The sequence below is a fragment of the Limulus polyphemus genome, unplaced genomic scaffold (genome assembly GCF_000517525.1).
Source record: "Limulus polyphemus unplaced genomic scaffold, Limulus_polyphemus-2.1.2 Scaffold608, whole genome shotgun sequence".
NCBI classification, from domain to species: domain Eukaryota; kingdom Metazoa; phylum Arthropoda; class Merostomata; order Xiphosura; family Limulidae; genus Limulus; species Limulus polyphemus.
Window position 1 is genome coordinate 461,213 of NW_013666218.1, and position 23,293 is coordinate 484,505.

Consider the following 23,293-nt stretch of genomic DNA (forward strand, 5'->3'; position numbering starts at 1 on the left):
ATCAATAAATTTTTTGAAAAGAAATTCTGAGAAATCTTGTTGATAGCAGTTTATTTCATGCAAGTATACTATATTTATGAAACCCAAAAAATATTAAGTCATATATAGTAAATGTTATTTTCAAAGCATGGATAATAAAGGAACAGTAATTTTTTTTTCATAAGAAATAATAATTTGAAGCTTTAGAAACTTAAATGTAGGCTTATTCAATATTTTAAAAATGGTTTGTTTTACTTTTCAGACTTGTATGTATTAGAGTGCAAAATTAGATATTTTTAATAGTCATCTGTAATTTTTTGTGGGGGTGAAATAGTTTTACATTTTCTCCAGGTTTACCCTTTTATTTATAAGGATAGTAGCCATCATATCTTTAAACTATTCATATCTTATGTTTTTGTTCTAGAAGTCATGAACCCCCATTTTTCCAAAGGAAAGTTATAATAAGTATTAAAAAATAGCATTTGTAAGATAAACAAAACTTTAGTGGAGTGCAAGAAGTACATACATACATACATGCAGAATTGTTAAAATCTTCACAGCACAGATTCCTAACCATTAAGATATCTGTAAGGTAATCAATACACACTACTAAATGAAATAATAGTTTTTATAGATATATTTGGATTACCAAACCACGTACAGATGCTGGAGCATTTTTAATCAAGTCTGTAATGTTTAAAATAGGTTTTCAAACTAGAGAACATTAGTAGTACTAACAAATATGTCATCATACTATTATAGTACAAGTATTAGTTAAGGAATGTTCTTATTTTAAAAAGCAATGGTGTATTAACAGTTGTGATATTTTGTGTAAATTTGGAGATAATCATCCTGATTTTTTTGCAGCTAGCACTATTTAACAAGACTTTTTTTAAATTTTGAATGTATTTTTTTCCAAAATTCTTTGTTTTTGTGAGAAATATTTGTCTACTGACTAAATTTTCAGCACATATGTGCCTGTGCATGACATTTCTTCAGCTTTGTATACAAAAATATTTACATATGTTTGCTTCAAGATCATTTTAAGTTTGAAACCATTTACTTTTAGAATTTTTAGAATATTCAAAAAGAAACCAAAACAATTTGTAAACATTAAGACATATTGACCATTACTATTTATGCAGTTTTATTCATTACAAAATAGTCATTCACTATCAAAATGAGTAAAACTTTTATACTACATATATTGATGGTAATATGCACACTAAAATTACATGACCTGTTACTCATGCTGTTGCATTAACACAGACTGATTATCCTTTTATCAGCTGTATGCTCATTGGAGAAAGTAATACAAATACAAGCTTTTACTTACAGTCATTGTAACACTATTCTGTCACCTTAACAAAACTAAGTAGTTCAAAGTACCCCTTCCCCAAACTCTACAGTACATGACTCTTGCTTATGTAACAAAGGCTCCAAAAGGATGTATGGAACTGCAAAGGACCAACTAAAGACATTCCCTAAAATGCCTCAAATAAGAATTAACTTGATCCTTATGTTCACCCTTTGAATATCATTTAGAAAGCTAGATAAGCTGATGAACTGCTTGAGTCCTTTTTAAAGCACATGCAAGACCATATTTAAAGGAATCCTATAAGCATTTAATGACCAGTATTTTTTCATTACATCAGTTGCAGGTAAGTAGAACATTTAGTTCTCTGTTTTTGTTCTCAACTGTCTACCTTAAGATAGGGAGTTAAGTTTTTTGGGAGGGATCAATTAAATTGTGTACCATTTACTAGAGATTTCAAGCTTAACAGATATCTAGAGCAGTTGTTGAAATCTTTCTCATGCTTATCTGTCTACTTTTCAAAAATAATACTTGAAAATGTAATATCAAGGAGACATATTTTGTAAACAAAAGTAGGCTCATATAAGTTGCAAAGAAATGGCATTTTATATTTATTTTTTTGTCTAGATTTAAATTATATATAAAAACCATGTTTTAGATATTGTATGACTCACTGCCATCTACTAGCAGTTAATAACTAAATCCTTAAACATTAATTAAGAAAAAAATATGTTTAAAAAAATATGTAATTGTGCAATTTTATTTTTCTCTTGTATCAGGTTTGGATAAAGCTCCATACTATACACATCTAGGTGCCGGACCATCCATTGCATCCATTAGACAACTTCTAGAAAATCGGTACGTTTGATTATTTCCAATTTAAAAATCTCAACTGTACTACAAAGTAATTTATTTCTTAAAATTAGGTACTGCATTTGTTATAATGCATTATGTTACTTAATTTTGAGTAGAGGTTAAAGAGATATGATTGTAAGTGTCCTTTGTAAAGGCAAGAAGATATTTAACTGTTGCTCTTTAAGAGAATCTTCACATGTATAACGTAAATGAGCGGCTGAAACTTTGAATATAGTGGTCATTTGGGTTAAACTTTTCTATATTTTCATCCAGGTTCACTACATGTAGTATTAAGCTCTTTTTAACCAAATGTTGAAAGATCATAAACATACTAATCCTTTTATTCAGGTAAAGTTGCATACACCAACAGCTAGTAGCTCTTATTGTTCTGGCCCTATGTCTAACCCCTTGGAGAGGGGCAAATCATTCTCAAAAGGTGATACAAGTTCTTGTGCCAGTTGATAAGAATTATGGGATTTTTTTTCCTTGTAAATATTGTTTGGAAGAGTTGGTGACGTATATAGCATTGAATGATATGATTCCACTCATTTAAGGTATTTGTTTGAATTTTGGCATTGAAACAGAATTCCTTTTGTCTTTGTCTTGTACATATATAATATAGAATTTGTTTTGTCTTCATCTTGTTTGAGCACGAGTAAAGCCCTCTCAATCCTAGCAGCCAGTTATAGTCACAACAGAAAACTAATCTGATCAGTAAGTGTTCAGACTGGCATGATTTTTGTGACTAAAAACTTTGTTTTACTTTTTCACTTATGTGTATTTCTTTCATTTGCTGTATATAATTGGTTTATTCTCTATATAGCTTTTCTGGAATCTACATTTTACAGATACTTTGAACTTATCTGTTAGTTATCAGTGAACCTGAATACCACAGACTAGTTAAAAAGTAATGATTTGGCAATGTGTGTCAGATTTGTTATTGCAGCGCTTATTTTGAACTTGCTTATTTTTCTGTTTGACTCTTTGGTACTATAACTTTTGTAAATCTTGGTCATACCATATAGAATTTATAGCAAAAATGAGAAGGACGCCACAGTTAAAGTGATGACTAGATTGAAGAATGTGACAAGAACTAGGAGAGTCACTGTCTTAGACCTAGAGCTTTTGTCAGAAATTGTGAGAGCTATGTGTGAATTCTCGATTTATTGCCAGGACCATATAGTTCATAGTATTTCTCTGGGTTGTCCAGGGCACCTATGCCACAACAATCACCAATTGCTAGTTACCATATGTTGATGCGTGGGACAGCAGAGGAGGGCCATGGTGGCTTCAAGCAACCTGAATATCACAAGACTTGTTGGGATGGTCCCTATGGAACAGTAAGGCTATCGGTAGTGAGCCCATGTATCGCAAGGCACTGATTAGAATCACCCAGGGCTGATGAGAGATGTGAGCAATGGATGAAGTTTGGTGCACGTCAGTGCAATGTCTTCAGGCATTGCAGGTGGTTTCTTGAATTGATTCATGAGTGTATGCATCCGTGGACCTCTGGTAGAAGATGGCACCCCAAAACTGTATCTGGAGGCCTAGGACTCAATATGATTTGATGATGTGGTATCACACATAACATTATCATGATGTCAACGAAGTTGAATGTTACAGTGTACCAAGTCATGCCAATGACGCCCCCCCCCCCACCCACACACACACACCAGTAGCTCAGTGGTAAGACATATGAAGACATATAATGCTATAAATCAGGATGGTGGGCTCAGTATATATAGCCCATCATATCACTTTGTGTTTAATAACAACTAACAAAAAAACCATCCCAATGAGGACTTTGTATGAGGATTCACAGATCTTCAGATTCAAGACCATGTTGCTTCACTGCAGTAGTAAAATTATAAGAGCCCATGAATAAAAGCAATGGGGCATATGTGAACCACATTACATCTGCATTATATATTTGTATCATCAGTTTTCAAGAACAGTGATTGTTATGGTGTGAAGCAGGTGAAATGTAATTGTTATGAATTTTGATAAATTAATTATAAATCAGATTCTTTAGGGTAAAAATTAATTAACAGATCATAATTCATTTTTAATTTTAACACTGATTCTTTACTTATTTATATTTTCTTTGCTATATTATTATTATATATTTTGTTTTAATTAAATATTATTCCCAAGAACTTGTGTACCAGTAAGCCAATCTTGATGGTGTGCATTATTACACACCGAGTCATCCCATTAGCCAGAGGATGACACATTCATAAGGATTTGCATGTTTCCAGATCTTCAGAAGTAAAGGGCTTCCTCCATATGTGCACAGTTTTTCAGCCATACAAGAATAGTTCAACTGATAGCAGTGATTTTCCACACCATTATTTAATTTTGGTAACCAAGTGGAACAGGTAGATCTGAATGTTTCTGTAGGAGTGGGAGAAGAGAGATCAAACAGTAGCACTTAAGACAACCACTTGATTCAAAAAATACTTTACTAACAGGAAGTAACATTCCTTGCTTACTGAACTATGAAGTAGTGTTTCATGATAGGATGTATAAGCACTACATCTTGTGATAGATAACCACTTGATTATTTAACACTTGAAACAGTTGGTTGGTTGAAAAATTAACTGCTAAAAGGACGGACATTGTGTTCCTTGCTCTCTAAGGTGTTGAGTGATATTTAGTATAGAGACCACACAAAAATTGTTAGATTAATAACTAGGAAGCTGATATCATTAGATGAAAATCCAAAGGAAAGCTACATTTTTATTAAACTTTTAATGGTTACCAGGAATTCTGACAAGTAAACTGAAAGTACACTGCAGTTTCTTATTAAATGTTGGTAAATGTTTGCTTGTATAAGCTTCATGAGTGAACTCGCAATCTTGCCCATAAGTCTATGTGACTTTATGTTGTGTCACTATGCAAGATTTTGCCTGATAGTTCAGTTCATATATGCCAGTCTTTTCCAAAATTCAGTAAGGGAGTTGTGCTCTGACACAGCATTAAAGATTAACATAGACTGTATAAATCAGGCAAAATGTTTATCATATTGCTAGATTTTTGCATGAGTTATTTTTTCTGTTTATCTGAGCTAACAAGTGTTTCAGGATTCCTAGATTGTAGTACCACCAGGATATAGATAGTGATTCAAACTAAGTACTATTTTATGATTTCATATGTTTACTGTTGGTCCTTGTACACCTATTACACTGGACTGTATTCTTATGCATGTATTTTGTAGTTGACAACATGAAATGTGACCAATTTGGATGTTTGTTGCAGAATAGGCCATTACTGCTTATTTCTGTTTCATGACTACTTTTGTTTTTGTGGTATTGTTTAACATGGTGCTTGGTGGCTTTTACTCATACTTTAGCACATGTGAAAAGCTAATTAATGGTGACATTATCTGCTGTGGAAACCAGGCTAGCTACTTAATAATGGTATCATGTACTGTAAATATGCATTGCTTAATTAATATGTGACTATGGATTTAAAACTGTGACAGCATAAGCATGTTTCTCATTACATAAACATACGTAAACTGGTTTTAATAAATATGTATCCAAATGTGATATATAAAAGTATACATTTTTAGGCTGATAAAGTATTGTGCCTTGAAGTATTGAAATTTGTTTTAAAACTTCTGTTATTAGGTTATACTATATTGAAGTAATGAACATGGTCAACTTGTTCTATTCTGTGCTGTAGATGAATCAATATTTTCAGTTTTAGTAAATACGATTTTTGTAGATTGAGTAACTCAGTCTTTATATGATCATATACTCATTAGAAGTTAAAAGAAAGATAGTGTGCTTATCAGTTTCAAGTAGTTTTGATTTAGAAATATGTTTGATTTGTGTGATTGGACAATTTCTTAACTTTGACAGGTATAACTCAATATTTTAACTTGATATAATTTCTGAACAAGGTAGGCATAATTCACAAACTTTGTATGGGCTACACAAATATATTTTTTCATTTATTTGAAAAGTCAGCCATGATTTTACTAATTTATTCAGGTTATGTTTCACCTGTATCGGAAAGCAAGTTGAGTTTTGAGTTGTTTAGCCCTGTTTGATCAGGGAAATTTCAACAACAGACATAGGGAATTGGTTTCAGTCTTCACCCTACCAGCAGATCTAGGGTTCTGCTTTAAGCAACCAGACATTGGTGGGAAATATCATGTTTATGATATGGCAGCTGGAGGGATTGCTGCAAAATCAGTATATGACCATTCTGAATCAAAGTAGTTGCTGACTGGATTTTATATCCACAGGTGCTGGTTTAGCATTCTTCAAGCAAGGTGCCAGCTTGCACCTGTGCTTATTCCATTTCTGTCACTACCACCTGGTTGTGACTTCAATCCTGTGTTACTAACTGTACCCTTTACCTTCCTATTGCTGAAAATTTTCCAACTTAGCTTGTTAATGGAGTCAAGAATCTTGTGAATTGCCTGACAATCTATTGCACTCATGAGAGAACTGCAGTAAATCAGCCAACAGGCTTCAGCCTTTTAGCCAATGTTCATCAAATCCTTGCTTGGAAACTGAGCATCACTTGCATACAGTAACGTCATGAGTGATTTGTCATTCATTTGTCTGCATGATCAGCTTGTGATGATAAAATACAACCACCACAGTCTACATGAGTGATGGTGAGCCAAGATCTGACTGTAGGAGAAGGATCTTGAGACCACCACCACATCTGGAAGAGATAGGGAGTAGCAAAATACTTGAACAGCCATTATGTGTAGCAAAGACAAGCAGAATTGTATATATGTCCAGTTTGTTGACTGTTTTTGTATTTTGAATGTATTTGTACTTGTTTATTTGTATTTACTTTGTTTTAAAATTCTGATTTGTAATGCTTAATTGTCTTTTTTTTGTTTAATGTATTAGTTGGCCAGCTGTTGTATGTCCTTTTTTGTGACTTAATTTTTATTTTTTATTTTCAATTCTGCATTGTGATTTTGAGTTTATATTAATTTTATTTTGAATTGAGTTTTATTTATTTTGTTGTAACTGGTCGCTGGAGTTTTTGTTATTCCTTGTTGTCCACGTGTAGGTGTCATACTGTCTTATGTACCATCTGAAGGAAACAATTGTGGCATTTTGTGACATATAATTCATTTATCATGAACTCCACCCTTGCACAGCTAATCTAGAATGTTTTATTAGGTAGATGTATTCATTAAAATATTTCAAAATTTCTGCATGTAGTATGACATTCTTATTAACCAAATGTTGAAAGATTCTAAACATGCATTAGACTTTTTACTCAAATAACATTGCATATGCCAAGAGCTAGAAACTCGTATCACTTTAGCTCTGTGTCTGACCCATCTTAATGAATGGTACAGATTCATGTACAAATTGATACGAATTAGGTGTTTTTCTTCCCTAAAAATGTTATTTGGAATAGTTGGTTACGTATGCAGCATTGGATTCTAGTTTACTGCACTTTTTTCTTTGAATTTCAGGATTAAATTAGAATTCCCTTTCTTTTTATTCTGTGCAGACATGATACAGAATTACCTTTGTCTTGTGTAGATGTAAGTAGAAAAGCCTCCTCTCAATACCAGCAGCCAGTAAAAGTCACAGAAAATTGTAAGTGAGACAGTAAGTGTCAAGACTTGCACAATTCTTGTGAATAAAAATTGTGTTTTACTTGTTCTCTTGATTGTGTTTTCCTCTGCTGTTGGTGTTTGAGTTACTCTTCGCATAACATTTCTGCATTCTGTGTGTTTAGGATACTTTTGAACTTGTCTGATAGTTATCAGTGGACCTGAATACCACATTTATTTTTCGTGTTGTTTATTCATTTATATGATATAATATGTTGTAGCTAAATATGTGTAACTAGGTTTTATTTAATTATATGTGTGCTGTGTAATTACAGTTATTATGCATATTTTGTTATAAAAATTACTTTTTATTTCTCTAAGCATAAATTACATATTTATTTTTTGTGATTATTTGTATCAAGTCTCAAAGAGAGTGGAAAAGCTGTGAGAATAGAGAAGGTTATTTATACGGGAAAAGAAGGAAAGACTTCACAAGGATGTCCAATGGCTAAGTGGATAATAAGAAGGTCAAGTCCAGATGAAAAGTTGCTTTCATTAGTGCGACATCGAGAAGGTCATCAGTGCAAAACAGCTTTTATCATTATTGCTATAGTAGCATGGGAAGGGGTACCAGCAGAGATGGCTGATGAATTGTATTCTACTGTTGTACACAAAACGGTAAATTTTGGATTGCCAACACAGAGACGTTGTGGCATGAATGAACTGTGAGTATACTTTCAGTATTAAAGAAATCTAGTATGATTTTGTTTTTTACTGATATGTAATAACTTTTCAATCCATTGAAAGTTTGATTTGTTAAGAGTATGTGAGTACAGTGACCACATAATTATTTCAATTAACTCGCTTCTGAGCAAAAAAATAAATTTTAATTCTTGACAATTTTACCATGCATGCATTCTGTTGAATAAAAATTATAGGTAACAATAAGATTAAGTAAAAAGCACATAAATCCAAAAATATTATGTCATAGTATAGAAAAGAAGATAGACCTGGTGTGATTATGCTTCATTTTCTTACTTTTTATTCCACTCGGAAAAAAACTTTTCTTCTTTGATGTGATTAGTAGAAGTGAGCAGTTAGTGTCATGTAAATTAATCAGTTAATTAATCAAAATCAGTATTTCAGATTATTACTGTTTTTAATTATTTCACTTATACAAGTAATCAAAACATTGCCTTTATGATTTCTCATTATTATTTTCAGTTAATTCAGACTTATTCAGCTAAATCGATTAGTGCCACGAATCCTGAAAATAATCAACTAATTGAAATAAGGGTTTCTTATCTTTACTATTTTTCAATTATTCCAACTATCCAAGTGATTGAAATATTGCCATTATGATCTCTTATTATTATTTTTTCAATTCATTCAAGTACTTTTAACTTTGGGCCAACATGGCCTGATGATTATGGAAGATGTCTCATGATTAACCACTGGTAATAATTATTGGACTAATCATTTGCCAGTAATTAGTGAGATTGGCCATATTTTTTATAATAATGGTCAATTATTTTTAAAAGGAGAAAAGTCCTTTAATTTTTTTTGTCAAAATACAGTGATTTTCTGAGAGCAATTATGAAAATATTTTATAATCTTATATCCATAGTTTTGGTTCAGTTAAAACCAACTCTTATTCTAGAAATCCTGTATGTTATTATGATTAACATTTTCCATGCGATAGTGATATATCTTGTGTATCTCTATGTTTCTGATAAGATGCGTAACCTCCACTCACATATAGCTTTCCTGATTTGGTGCTGCCCTCTATATGGAAACGTTTATGCTCACCACTAACCGTGAGGCTCCTACCTAAACTCACATTTTTCGACTTGATTTTTGGATAAAAAATGATAAAGAATAAATTGGCATTCTAAAGGAAAACTTTATCCTGTGTGATATTTTGGGCAGACCCCTTTGTCAGGCAGTTGTTTTATACTTATAAAGTTGATGATTTTTTTAAAGTATTTTAAGTTCTTGATGGAATTAAAAAAAAATATCTGAAATATTGGTAACTAAAGATTTTTTGTATTGTTGTGTTTTAAACATATTTTATAAACTTTGAATTCCGCCTAATGAATTATTTTGATTTCCACAAAGAGGTAATCTAATATCATTACAAGTTTTCTTGATAAAATAATAAACATTCTGCTGTCTTTGTTTTTCTAAGATTAGAGTGGATTTGTTTTCACTGAATAATGTATTCTCTACATTTACTAGTTTTATCACATGAAATCGAAGGACAATTATTTTTAACAATGACTTAGTTATAGGATCGAAACCCAACATCAAACATGCTCATCCTTTGAGCCATGAGGGGGTGTTATAGTATGGTGGTCAATCCTATTATTCATTTGTAAATATATCCCAAGAGTTGATGGTATGTGGTTTTGACCAGCTGCCTTTCCTGTAGTCTATCAGCTCAAACTTAGGAATGGTTGGTGCAGATAGGACTTGAGTAGCTTTTCACAAAATTCAACAAACAAGCATCTGTAACAGTGCCATACTGTTTTCCTCTAGCATCAATGATTTTTATATGAAGAATTAATTTATTTAGTAATAACTATCCCAACTTTCTTTAATAATATTATGCTCTTTTGCAAACCTTACCGAGTTTCATTGGTCATGCAGCACCCGTTACCATACTGTGAAGATCTTTTTAAAGGGCATATACAAGGGTAACATCCAATAAAACCTCAAAATTTTATGTTTAGTATTTTTCTGATTTATGATCAATGTGACCAAGTTATGTTATTTTCTTCAACAAAAACTTGGTAGTTTTAGTAAAGTAGTTTTGTATAAACATTTGTAGCGAGAAACCCAAGGAATAATATTAATTGTATTTTCATGTGACATTGTGTATATGATATATTTTCATATACAGTAGTTTAGGACTAAAAACGTATCTTAATTCTAAATTGTTGTACCTGATGATATTTATCATATTAAATTAAGGATAGTTCAAAAATGTCTTTTAAAAAACCAAAAACAAGTTAGAAATAGGATTATAGTCTCAGTTTAGGGACTATCTTAAGTATTCTAAATTTAAAAATTTCTAACTCAATAGTAAATTTGATTAAAGCACAAAAAATGCATTCCATGTAACTTTGAATTGTCACTCTATAGCTGTACTTTAACAAGATAAGCAGTTATATGGCATTTTAGCAGTTGAGTAAATCCTAATTTAGCCTATGTAAAACAATAGTTACTTAAGCAATTATCTGTGACCAGTAAAACTTGAAGGGCACTTAACAGGACAGTTTTCCTTATATCTTCATTATTTTATTTCTCTGACTTTTGTGATGAAACAAACTTCAAATTAAACTGTGAAAGACTGACTTTTATAACATGTAATTAATCAATATCTTTGATTTTTAAAAATATTCGATATTCAAAATATATTGCCACCAAAAATGGCATAGATACATAATTGCATACACCTCATTACAGCAGCCTCATGAGCATTTGAAACTTGGCATTCACAAAGTTTAAACTTTGAATTTCAATAAAATTATATTATATAATTCCATATACTAATGTAAGACTATGTTATTACTATTTGAAAACAAAAATATATTTTTGTGAAAAATGCTTAAACTTACTAGGCATGCCTGATTTTGTTTACTGGTGGTTCTCCTTATTAACATGGACAAGTAATTTTGGAAATGGAAATGAAGGAACATTATAAGAGTGATTGATATGCACAGCCAGCTTGAGGACCTTTTATATGAATAATTACAATCTGGTGAAAAGCAAGCATGACAATACCAATCGCAGTGCCATTTGTGGATTGTATTGATCCTACTATATGGTAGTAATTTATTAGTTGAGTGTAATTTATTAATGCGTTCAATGATTAATCAATTAACATATTACACTAATAGCCCAACTCTACTGATTATTGTAAGATAGGACTTAGTACTTTTTAATGGAAGTTTCTAATTAAGTGAAAGGCTTGTAGAAAACATTTTAATTTGAGTTTCATTCTTGTATGGAATTTAAAAATAAGTAGTGAAAAATTAGAAACTTTAAATATTTTTATTCAGTTATGAAATACTATTTTCACTAGAGCCATATAGAAATAACCCATTAAAATAAACTGTGTATTCACTATTGTTTTCTTCTGTTGACACTGTGGTTGCTTGACTTACTCTAAGACCAAGAATACTGAATGATAGTAAAGTGAATTCAAACAAAATAATGAATAACTAATTGGTTTGAAAGTAAATAATATGTTGTTAGTCCTCACCCAAATAATCTGATTTGTAAGTGACATAGATAAAAATTGATAATAATTACAGTTCACTTACTGTATTTAGTTCACATCAAAGCAGCCATTGTTCATGAAAGTTGGTGGCATATATATAATACCTAGACCACTATTATGTTTGTTGTGCCACAGCTCGGATGATCAGCCCAAGTATTGGGGAAAATGCCTCATTGTTATTGGATGTTGCAGATTTAGTGTGGTTGACATGTAATATACTCTACTTTACTTGTATATATTGCAAACTTTGGTGTCTGTCCGAGCATTTGTCTGGTCTCCCACTTGAAAAGCTGTGCATGCTGACAAAGCTCAACATTCACTTTTGAAATGACAGGAGCACAGACATGAATAATGTTGATGTCAAATTTTGTTTCACAAGCAGGATATTCAACACTAAATTGTTAAGAATTAATCACACGATCAGTCGCATTTCAAAATGTGACTAAAAATGTAGATTTACTGTATGTTATTGTTGAGCAGCTTTTAGCATGACTGAAATGCTCAACAATTACTTTTTACAGTGGGCAGTAGAAGTAGCTCAGAGCTTTAGATCTGAGTGAAACCAAGAATGCAACATAATTTACATTTTTAAAGTCCATGAAATAACTTAAATTGATAGATTATCTTAAACTTTTCCCATCACTGGGGACTGGTACTTTTGCTTATTCATATACAAGTTTTTTTAATTATTATTTACAGAGTAGACTTATTATTTGTGCATAATTGGTCATAAGTATACAATGAATAATTCATAATAATATAATGTTATTATGTCATTTGAAATATCCTTTTGAACATAGCTTAATCTTATTATTAGCACAAGTGACATATAAAGGTATGTAGACAAAAGTACTTGCTGAGTTAATGATACTTACATACTATCTGTTCTCCATAAAGTAAGAAAGAATGAGTTTTTTTGTATTGGAGGGAGTTGGTTATCTGACAGGAAATGAAGCTATATGCATCGTCATGATGGTATAATATATGCTGATTGAACAAAACATAATTTTTGGAAAATTTTGTTTAAATATCTGAAAAACTCAGTGAGTGTTTTTTGTAAAAAGAAAAAAAAAAGCAGTATCATGAACAGAGGTCCAGGAATTTAAACAAAATATTACACCATAGATGCTACCATTATGTTTTATTTCCTTTAAAAGGACTGGCATTTAATATTTGGGTCATGCAGTACTGTTTTTGTATACTCTATTTAATACTTGTTGAATTTATTTCAATAAAATAATGTCAGAGATTATTATAAGTATATGAAACTTATTAGGCTTATTGGAAACTCCTAACAACTTTTATCAATGACTGTGACAACAGTGAATTGTATTGTCACCAAACTGTTAGTAAAGTAAAGCTCATTTACATAGTTAATGCCAAATACAAATAACTTTTTTTATAGAATCAGAAATTGTTTATTTTTTATCTGAAAATAAGATGTGTGCTTTTTATCTTTCTGCTTTAATTAATTTTTGTATGCTTTTGCTGTTATTTAGAATTATGCAATATTTAAAGTGCATTTTTTCACATTTCTTTTTTTTCATTTAATATAATGAAACCAGTTCAGAATGTACAATGTATAGAATTTTCTGTGACAGGTCACATTCTGTTAATTCAAGATCTAATAATGGATTTTTTAAATTTCTTGTATTTAATGATAGCATTATACTTCAGATATTGACGATTAATCACAGTTTCTAAGAACAATTTGCATGTGCTAATACAGTGGTCAATACAAGTGTATGTGTGTTATAACACCACAGCCTACATGCATAGTATCTATATATCTGGTTTAAATTGAGTTCTTGAACATAGAATAGTGTAATGCAGCCAAGGGTAGAATTATGGCTGGAAGATTGGCACAGATTCTTCCATTGATTAATGTTCATGTAATAAGATTTTTTAAATGATACAAAATCAAAGGACACTAAAATTGAAAGAAGAGAACCTTCAGTGTTCCTCACTGAAATGGAAAAACGCTGTTATCTGCTGAGTGAAGATTATTGTGTCGGAAATTAACCTTCTGTCTCAAAAAAGCCTTTTCAGTAAAGCTGGGCATATTTTCTGGTACTGTTAAGTAGATAAGTATAAAAATTCAAAGTTGATGAAAGTTCACAAACCAGAAATTCGTAAGTTTCCATTCACGTCTCAAAATTAACAACTGTTTTTGTGAAAATGATAGCCAGAGAAACTGGAATCACAGCAATCCCATTCAACCACATACTGCCATTAGTCTCTCGATGCAGATCCAATAGTCTTTTATGCCTTTAATCTGCTTTAGTGTGGTCTTAGAAGCTATGTTTATGTCTAAGATTGACTTCACTATACTTCATGTAAGGTTGTTACAAAGGAAATTGCTTTATTGGCCATCAAACTGAGCATAGATGATGATGGAGGAAGTAGTTACAACAGAAGCATGGGGAACTAAAACTTCAATTTTAACAAAAAATGTGATTAACACTCAGCATTTTTATAAAAGCAAGGTTAAAGCTAACTTTATTAAAACTATTATCTGAGATTGATGAGGAAAGAAAGAAATGTGTGATGTTAATATATTATAAAAAGATTTGGAAATTTGATGAACAAAGACTTACTACTGGAGACATTGTAATTTGTATAATTGCATGTCTTATAGGAGTAATTATAATAAACATTAGAAAGAACTAGATGTCTGCATATATATATTTTAAACTTTGTTTTTTTAACATAAAAGGAAATGTCTATGAAATATATTTCTTGTCATTTTAAGTAAAGTTAAAATTATGTTTTAAGTGTTTTGATGAGTCTAAATAGCAAAAATTAGGCAAACATTTAAAATTTTAGATTTAACTACTAGAAAAAACCAGATGTGGATTTTCAGTATAAACAGATTAATATAGGTTAATAAAGATACTATTGCAAATCCAGATGTTTTTTTTTTTAGTCTTTGTTAAAATGTATCATTAAAAGAACACTGAATCACGCTTTGTAGGAGAAACTGTGCTTGTCAAGGCCTTGACCCAGAAACATGTGGAGCCTCATTTTCTTTTGGTTGTTCATGGAGCATGTATTACAATGGATGCAAGTTTGCTAGAAGTAAAGTAGTCAGAAAGTTTAAATTATCTGAGCAAAAAGAGGTTTGTACCTAATTTAGTGGTAATGTGCATGTGCTTTATAATTCTTTTTATGATACATCTGCTGCTATATATAAACCAAGATGATGTAGAAAGTATCCAAAGGCTTAAACATAACCCCAGATTGATTTATAATCTTTATTATTGCTTTCCAATTTCTTGCACACAGTTTTTGGTGGTGAGATACGAAAAGTTGTGACATTGCAAGGTATCAACTCTATACATTTCTCAAACAAACAATATGATGTTTTGTATTGGAACTATCTATTTAAGTAAATTACGAATATATAAATGTTAAACTGGAGAGCAGTTTATAGTTTGTTTTGAATATTAATTGCATGTTACAACTGATTTCTTTCCACTTTATCATTCTTTTTCCAAACATCTAACAAAGGGAATTCTTGTACTTGTACTGAATTTATTTACTGTTAAGTTATAAGTCTTTCATGGTCATTCATTTTCAGTTTGAGATGTATAAAGATTTTTTATCTACTGTGGTGGCTAATATTTAAAGTAAACATATATACTGCTTCAAAGTGGTGCTATCTTTTGTTATTTGTCATTATAATTCTTACAATTTTTACTGAGTAATGTAAAAATATAAATTTTCATCATCATTATTATTATTAACCTACTGGCCAACTTCTTAGTTCTGTTGTAAGGTTTCAATTGTTTGTTGTGATGAAGTTTCAAATTACAAATGTTATGTAGAAAATCATTTATTCTCTATTTTAGACCACTCTAAGCCAGAAATATTGTATGTTGCTGTTATATTGTTGCATTCATAAATAATCACAGGATGGCTTTTTAATTATTAGTTTTTTAAATTATTAAGGAAGAAGAATTAGAAGACAAAATCCAAAACCTAGCCACAGAAGTTGCTCCTTTGTACCAAATGTTAGCTCCTGAATCATATAATAATCAAGTGGGTATTAATTCATGAAATTTATTCTGTCAAGTGAATTTCAATTGAAGTGACAATTACAAATGCAATCATTTCATTATTAATGTAATTAAACACATTATTGTTTTGTGCCTGACAACCCACACTCTTCCTTGTTTTACTTTTGGTAATGTTTATGCTTAATTTTAAGATCTATGTACATACATACATGTGGTCTTCTGTTAGGTTTTGTTGTGATAAATTATCCATGCAGTATTCAGGTGGACTGATATCTGACAAATAAAAATCCAGCATCAACAAAATGTAAGTCCTACAAATGTTAAGTAGAAAAATAATTTTGAACATAATCTGTGAAAGAAATCCAAACTTATCCAAATGTAAAGATAACATAATCTTTCATACAGTATCGTAAGTTTTTAACCTACTGGCCAACTTCTTAGTTCTGTTGTAAGATTTCAATTCTTTGTTGTGATGAAGTTTCAAATTACATCTAAATCAGACAAAGACAGGAAATAAAAAGATCCAGAATTATGTAGATATCCTTTCAAGTCACACTGGAGTCCTAATTTGTTATTCTAGAATCATTAGTGTAACAGCTGGCTGATAGGTGGTCACTGGGTTCAACTTCACACAAGTTACAAATGAAGTTATTTTAAATTCAGGTTATGTAGTTGTGGGTTAAGCACACAAGCCACCAACTCAAGGAATTTGCATGTGAAATAAAGAAATTCACTCGGAGACAGTCGTAATACAAACACAAAATATATTTTTTATTACAAGCTATTGATCAACTCTTCTACATCAAAGTTTTCATAGTTATCTTGAGATAATAAACAACTCAAACTATCAAACTCTTTGTTTTGAATACTGGTATGTTCATTAATCAACATTGAATTAGTTATCTATTAAAGTCGTACAGGAAATTCCTTCAGTTATAGTTTTTATTATACAACTGCAATAGCAAATCTTCCAATATATCTCTTAGCAATACAATTAAATTATTTACTAGTCTCACTAAATCCTCAATACAATTAATGTTTTTCACTTTTCTCTCTTCAGACATTATCCATTATTATCCACTGTTTGGCTAGATCAGAGATAGCATTACTTCCAAAAAGTTTGTGTGACAAATTTCTTTGAGGGTTTGTAACACAGCTATGATAATAAGTACACTTATCAGTCTGAACCAACTAGAATAAGATGATTCCAGGGTCAAAAACAATTTTTATTTTTTACAGAATGTTCTGTCTTTATGATTTCTCAATAAGTCCAGTGGATTTACTTTCCCAAGTAGTTCCTTCAACTTAATTGGTACAAGTGAAATCTTTCACCAAACTACAACCATAACCACTTGTTAATTGGTTTGTATGGAACTATTTTTCAGTAATTATTCATTGACATTGGCATAAACACCCAAGATTATTAAATCGGAATGTATAGAGACAAATTGAGTGACTTCAGTCTTTTTACAGGTACCCTTCCACTTGTTGATTCTCTTTAAAATTCCATTAATGATTTTTTATGAAGTTACTTTTTGTAATGATGATTTCAAATATAAACATCTGTTGCTTTCTCTCATGGAATTGTGTCTGTTCATTGCTGGTAATCATAACTGTTTGTTCCCATACTTCTTATGTCAAGACCTGGAAAATATGTCCAGCTAACTCATGTGTTTTGAGTTTGTCTCACCCTTATTTGATAATGTGGTTTAAGGTGGATGCAGCAGACAGCTCGCAGTTGCTTTGCTCTAACAAAACAACAAAAAAAACGAAAAGGAGGCCACTTTGGGATATGCTGCTTTTGCTTTATTTTTCTGTTGGTTCTTTGAATGTGTGATATTTGAGTCTTTTTCACAATTTTTTTGAGCTTGCAACTCAATTCCATGGCTGAAAAGTCTGGGAGCAAATTTTTTTCTCCATACACAGAAATTGTGATTCATGCTGGAAGGTTTACTTCTTAGTTACGTGAAAGGACAGTTAGGCCTTATACGACATGTTGTTGGAACTTCGTGATTTCGCCTACCACCACCAGGTGGAAGCATTTTACCAACTCTCAAATAATTTCTGCTCCTCGAATTTTAGAGTTCTAATGCGGAATTTGTAGTTCACCTATATAGGTCTGTGTCTCCTGATAGGACAGAGTAAGTCCATGGACTTACAATTCTCCTTCATCATTTTGTTTCCATTCCCTTCTCTTCGTTAGAACACTCAAGATCACCAGTTTCATTGAGAATGAGCTGGATCCATTGTTAGCATGCACGTTGGTTTAATTTTCAGCTCCTGCATTCCTCCTGGTTGTTGTTGGAGTCTTGAATTTCATCGGCTCCTACAAGGGGGTTATAGTTCTGCCCCTATTCGTGAGTACCAATCTCTGACATCAGCTCCTAGGGAACATTGCTACTCAGAATAGATTCTCTCTATATCCAAGGTTTCCAATGCTTAGTCGGATTCCCATCAGTGTCGGATGATTATGGTATACATTGATGTAATGTGAGGGCTCGGTTCCAAGATTTTCTGGATGTGTGGTAATCTTACCCATCAGTCCAGAAGTTCTGCAGATCCTTGGGTTAAAATTGATCATTCAGTTCACATCTTCACTATTATTATCCACTCAACCTGTAGGGTTTCCACCTCCTGCAGTTCATCAGGATTTGGAACTTAGTTCTAGGGTTATCTGAGTCTCGTTGGTCTTGGGGTAGTGAGAGAGTCGGGCTAGTTCTTGAGAGTTTTTATTACTGTTAGTTGTTGGGCCTATGAAGACAGGGGATTGGTGTTCAGTCATCAATCTTCATTGTCTATATCAATGCCTAGATTCTCCAAGGTTCACAAGTTAATTCATTCCTTAATCTTGTTGATTGTTTTGTTGGGATCATAGATGTCCAACTTGGTTGTAGTTGGCTCTTATCTGCACTTGTCTTTATGGTGAAGTCCACCACTATCAACATTTTTGGTGCACAAGGGACAGGTACTGCAGTTCCAAGTTTTTTCCTTCAGCTTGGATCAGTTGTTAGACCATCACATCCTGCTTCTGCTATCAGATACAACTCATACAAGCTTCTCTTTCGGGACTGCGACATTTGTTCTTGCTCCAATTCAATATGTCATCAGTCTGGGTATTTTTTATATTTCAACTCATCTTTCATTTGGGCTCAGCTGTTTCCCATCCTGCTCAATGCTTTAGAATAGGATGCTGCACTCTTACTCACCTCTCCTTGTCCCACTGTACAGATGATTCTCTCTTCTGGGAATGTGGGAATCACTCAAATCCTTCGTGCCTTTAGGACAAGAACACAAGCAATCCTTTTATTGGTTTATAAGTGACTAGGGATCATACACATCTATTTTCCTTACTCAGAATCATTCTTCAATCTCAAGGGGTTAAGTTGGGATTCTACTACGAATTGGGTTCTTCTACTGCTGCTTCGTCCAGAGTTCCATTCTCTTTATGAATTCCTTGCTTCAGGGATGGGGTACATATACCAACAGTCAGGAATTCCAGAGTATGCACAGACAACAAGGATTCTGTACACAGTGTTTTTGTCCTTCTTGCTCTTCAACAAGCAAGTCTCATGGTGTGGGCTTCTTAAGGGATAAATCATCAGGCTTCACTCTGACTATTCTGCAGTGGTGCCTTATGTTTCTCATCAAGAAGGAATGTGATCTAGGGCTCCTTATTCTTGAATTTTGGACCTCCTTTCTCAGGACTAGTCTTACTTATCACATTTCTAGCTTGCCATGTTCCACAGGTGTGATGCCTGTGGTGGCAGGTCCATTGTCTCACTCCAGACAGATTCTCCCAACAGAATAGATGTTGCATCGCAAGGTTCAGTTGGATTGTCTTTCATTTTGCGACTCTTAATTGGTTGGTTGGCCTCTCATTGGATCACCCAACAACTGGCAATTTGGTCTCCAGTACCTTGTCTTTTGGCCTTGGCAGTAGATGCTTTCTATCTGGATAGGACAAGATTACCACACTCAGTCTTCTCTCTACTTCATATATTACCCAGAGTATGAAATATGATTTGTCCCAACCCATTGTCAAATCTTGTTGATCATACCAGATTGGTGGATACACCTGGGTTTCTGCTTCTGCAGTTCCTTCTAGTGTGTCCAACTCTTCCACTTCTTTTTAGGCTCTCTCTCTGTGGAAGCAGCCATGTTTTCACAGGATCCCACTCTGTGGCGAGTGTTGCCCAGACAGGTGTGCTTTTATCAAACCAATCCTGCACTAGCAGTCACTGTTTCACTATAATTACTACCACTTGCAACAGGCTCTGTAGAAATGAGGTGTTACATAAAACCACTTAGAAGCTCACCAGGTGGTAATACCATACTATGCTGGATCGCCACTCATGGACTATCATGAGTAAAGGCAATGAGGATCCTGCCTGTTGAGGTCAGTTTGCTTTTAAACATGTAGGGAAATTGGTTTACCTATTGCACTATTTCCAGAGCATTGTTCCTCAGGACACCCCCAACATGTATTACCCCTCCTCAGATTCTGCTAGTGGAGCTAGGGAGTCCTAACCACACTCAATTTCCAGTCACTGAGGTGGTAGACAGAGGCTTTTTCTCCAGGGTGTTAGAGTGAATTACTCCACTCTTGGAGAAGAGAGCGAATGAAGTTGGGGACCCTCCTACCCGGGTCCTTGGATGTTGTTTTTTTTCAGATATTGGTAGGAATGGTGCCAGCCTATGCAGGAGCCTACTCATAATACTGGTTCAGATTTGATGCTCAGCTATATTTTTAAGATGTGCATGGCCCCTTTTTTGGTCAATATCAGTTCAGTATGTTGTTCATGGAAGGAAGTTCATTATCTCTTTGTAATTTTGAATGTGGAATGGTCCCATCCTGGGTCCTTGGTTGAGCACAGTTGTTCCACGTCCTCCCCATAATTCCAGGGCCAAATAGAAGGCCCCTTGCCTACTCGAGTTTGGGAGTAAGGATGAATGTTCATGATTTCAGACCAGATGAGTTCTGTTCCTTTGGTTGAGTAAGACGTACACAATCCCATCATTCCAAGCCTGGGGTGTTACCTCTTGCGCTTCTTCAGGTGGAGGAGAAGGTTTGTCTGCTACAGGTTGGGATCCAATCAAAAGTATATCTATATATAACATTGTGGTCCAATTGCCCTAGCTACCAACATGTAATATAGGGACTAAGGCCCCTTTATTCCAACCCCGAGTAGTGGAACCTCAGCTATCTGGTTGCAGCTGACCTATAGTGATGATTACTCATGTACAATTCTATTCTTGATAAAGGAACTAAGTTCAGGGTGAAGAGCATATCTATTCTGGATGTAGTGCAGTTCCCCCACTCAGGTACCACTCTTTTTCTTGGTACACCCATGATCTGTGTAGATGCTTTCTGTATGGATAATGCCCTCACTGGCCCCTCCACCTTCTCAGTGTGGGATTCTAGCTATAAGTATTTCCAATAATACTTACTTCCACTGACACTCTTTTGCCCTTCCTCCCCACTAAGAGCCAGTTTTAGGGACTGGGATGGTATCAGTCTCGAAAAAGTGATAAAATTATCTGAATGAGGTACTCATATACAGTACCAGTATAGAGAGTGCATTGACATTGGTGGAAAGTATCATGAGACAGATATTGCCAAGGGCAATTGAGTGGGGTATAAAAGACTGGAGCAAGGGAGAAATTTCAGACTAATGCTTAGATTGGCAAACAAGAAACTCTTGTGGTCAAGTAATAGCTATAAGTGTCAGTGAAGGTAAGTATTATTAGAAATACGTGTTCAATGTAGGAACATGTTAACTATCAAATTAACTTATTTAAGGGCAATAACTCCACAACTCATAGTTACATATATGAGCCTCCCACCCCTTAAAATACATATGACCTCTCTCCAGGAAGGATGGCACAAAAATAGGGCCAAACAAATATAGATTTATGAAATGATAAGCATTGTAGTACGTAAACTTTTTCTAAGGTAAAGGATTATTGCAAGTAAACTGATTTCTTCCCACTTTATCATTGTTTTTGGTGCATCCAATAATGGCAGTCTTGTAAACTGTGCTGAATTTATTTTTTGAGTAATGCATCTCTCATGGCAATATATTTTCAGTTTGAGATATTTAAAAGTTTTGTATCTACATTGATGGTTAAGAAGCAGATAAGTATTGCTTGAATCTAGTGTCATCTGTTGTTAATTTTCAGTATCATTCTTAAAATTTAACTGAATAATTTAAATGTATAACAAATCTTCATATTTATTAGTAAACGAAAAAACATCCTATTATGTTGGAGTTCTCCATCTTTCTCTGGTTATAGAACTATTTTGATACATAAAGTTGAAATGCAATACAAGCTGGCTTTGAAAGTTAAAATTGAGAAGTATATTAATCCAAATTTATAAATGCAGATATTCTTAAAGTATAGTCATGTTAATAGTAATAGTGTCTCAAAACAATATTATACACAAACTAGAATGAAAAAAAAAGAAGATTTTCTAAACTTACAAAACTGCTGATAGGTGCAGTTTGAAAAAGAAGCCAAAGTTTGTCGAATTGGTCGTAAGCCAGGAAGACCTTTTTCAGGTGTTACAGCTTGTGTTGACTTCTGCGCTCATGCTCACAAGGACCTCCATAATATGAATAATGGTTGTACAGTGGTAAGTATGCTTTAATCTTTACATGTAAAAACCCTCTTAAATTGATAAGGTTTGAGCTGTAAATAAACTTTCAAGGACTTCCATAAGATGAATATTCATTGTAAAGTAGTTAAAACATTTCATCTTTGCAAACAAAAACTCTTACACAGTGAATGGTAACTGGGTTTCCATGCATCCTGGGAAACATGAAAATTTCCAAAGTTAACTTCCAGGCCTGGAAAGGTCCTGAAAAATGGAGAAAAACATAAATGTACTGGAGAAGTCATGGTGAACTGTGACTTTATGAAATCCATTATCTAATTTAATAACAGTTAATTATTTCATTGAACAACTAACTTAATCAAAATATGGTTAATTAAATAAATGTAAAAGAAACTGAAAAGGGATGAAGATGGGTTTGATACAAGCAATGATGCAAAACTATAGTATCATGAAAAATGGCTGAAATGTCCTGATTCATTCAACATGAGGATTTATTAGCTATGGTTAGTGCAAGGTTTTAGAAGCTGTGAATGCTCATGTAGTTGGCTTTGCATTCAACAGTTACAAACATGACTGTTTTCTTATAGTGAAAATGTAAAAGTACAGAGACAGAGTTTGATACGCTTTAAGTGAGAAATGGAGGACTTTGTTATTAATAGTATACATATTTTATCCACATTCT

General features: G+C 32.9%; 1 protein-coding gene across 1 annotated transcript in view; it reads left to right on the forward strand.

The window, feature by feature from the left end:
- Positions 1–23,293, forward strand: part of LOC106459439 — a 98,273-nt gene that overhangs the window by 68,258 nt on the left and 6,722 nt on the right. Inside the window, exons 5-9 of the mRNA XM_022385938.1 lie at positions 2,074–2,152; positions 8,114–8,416; positions 14,951–15,095; positions 15,928–16,017; positions 22,492–22,629. Coding sequence (XP_022241646.1) covers positions 2,074–2,152; positions 8,114–8,416; positions 14,951–15,095; positions 15,928–16,017; positions 22,492–22,629 — 755 coding nt within the window. The remainder of the gene's footprint in view (positions 1–2,073; positions 2,153–8,113; positions 8,417–14,950; positions 15,096–15,927; positions 16,018–22,491; positions 22,630–23,293) is intronic.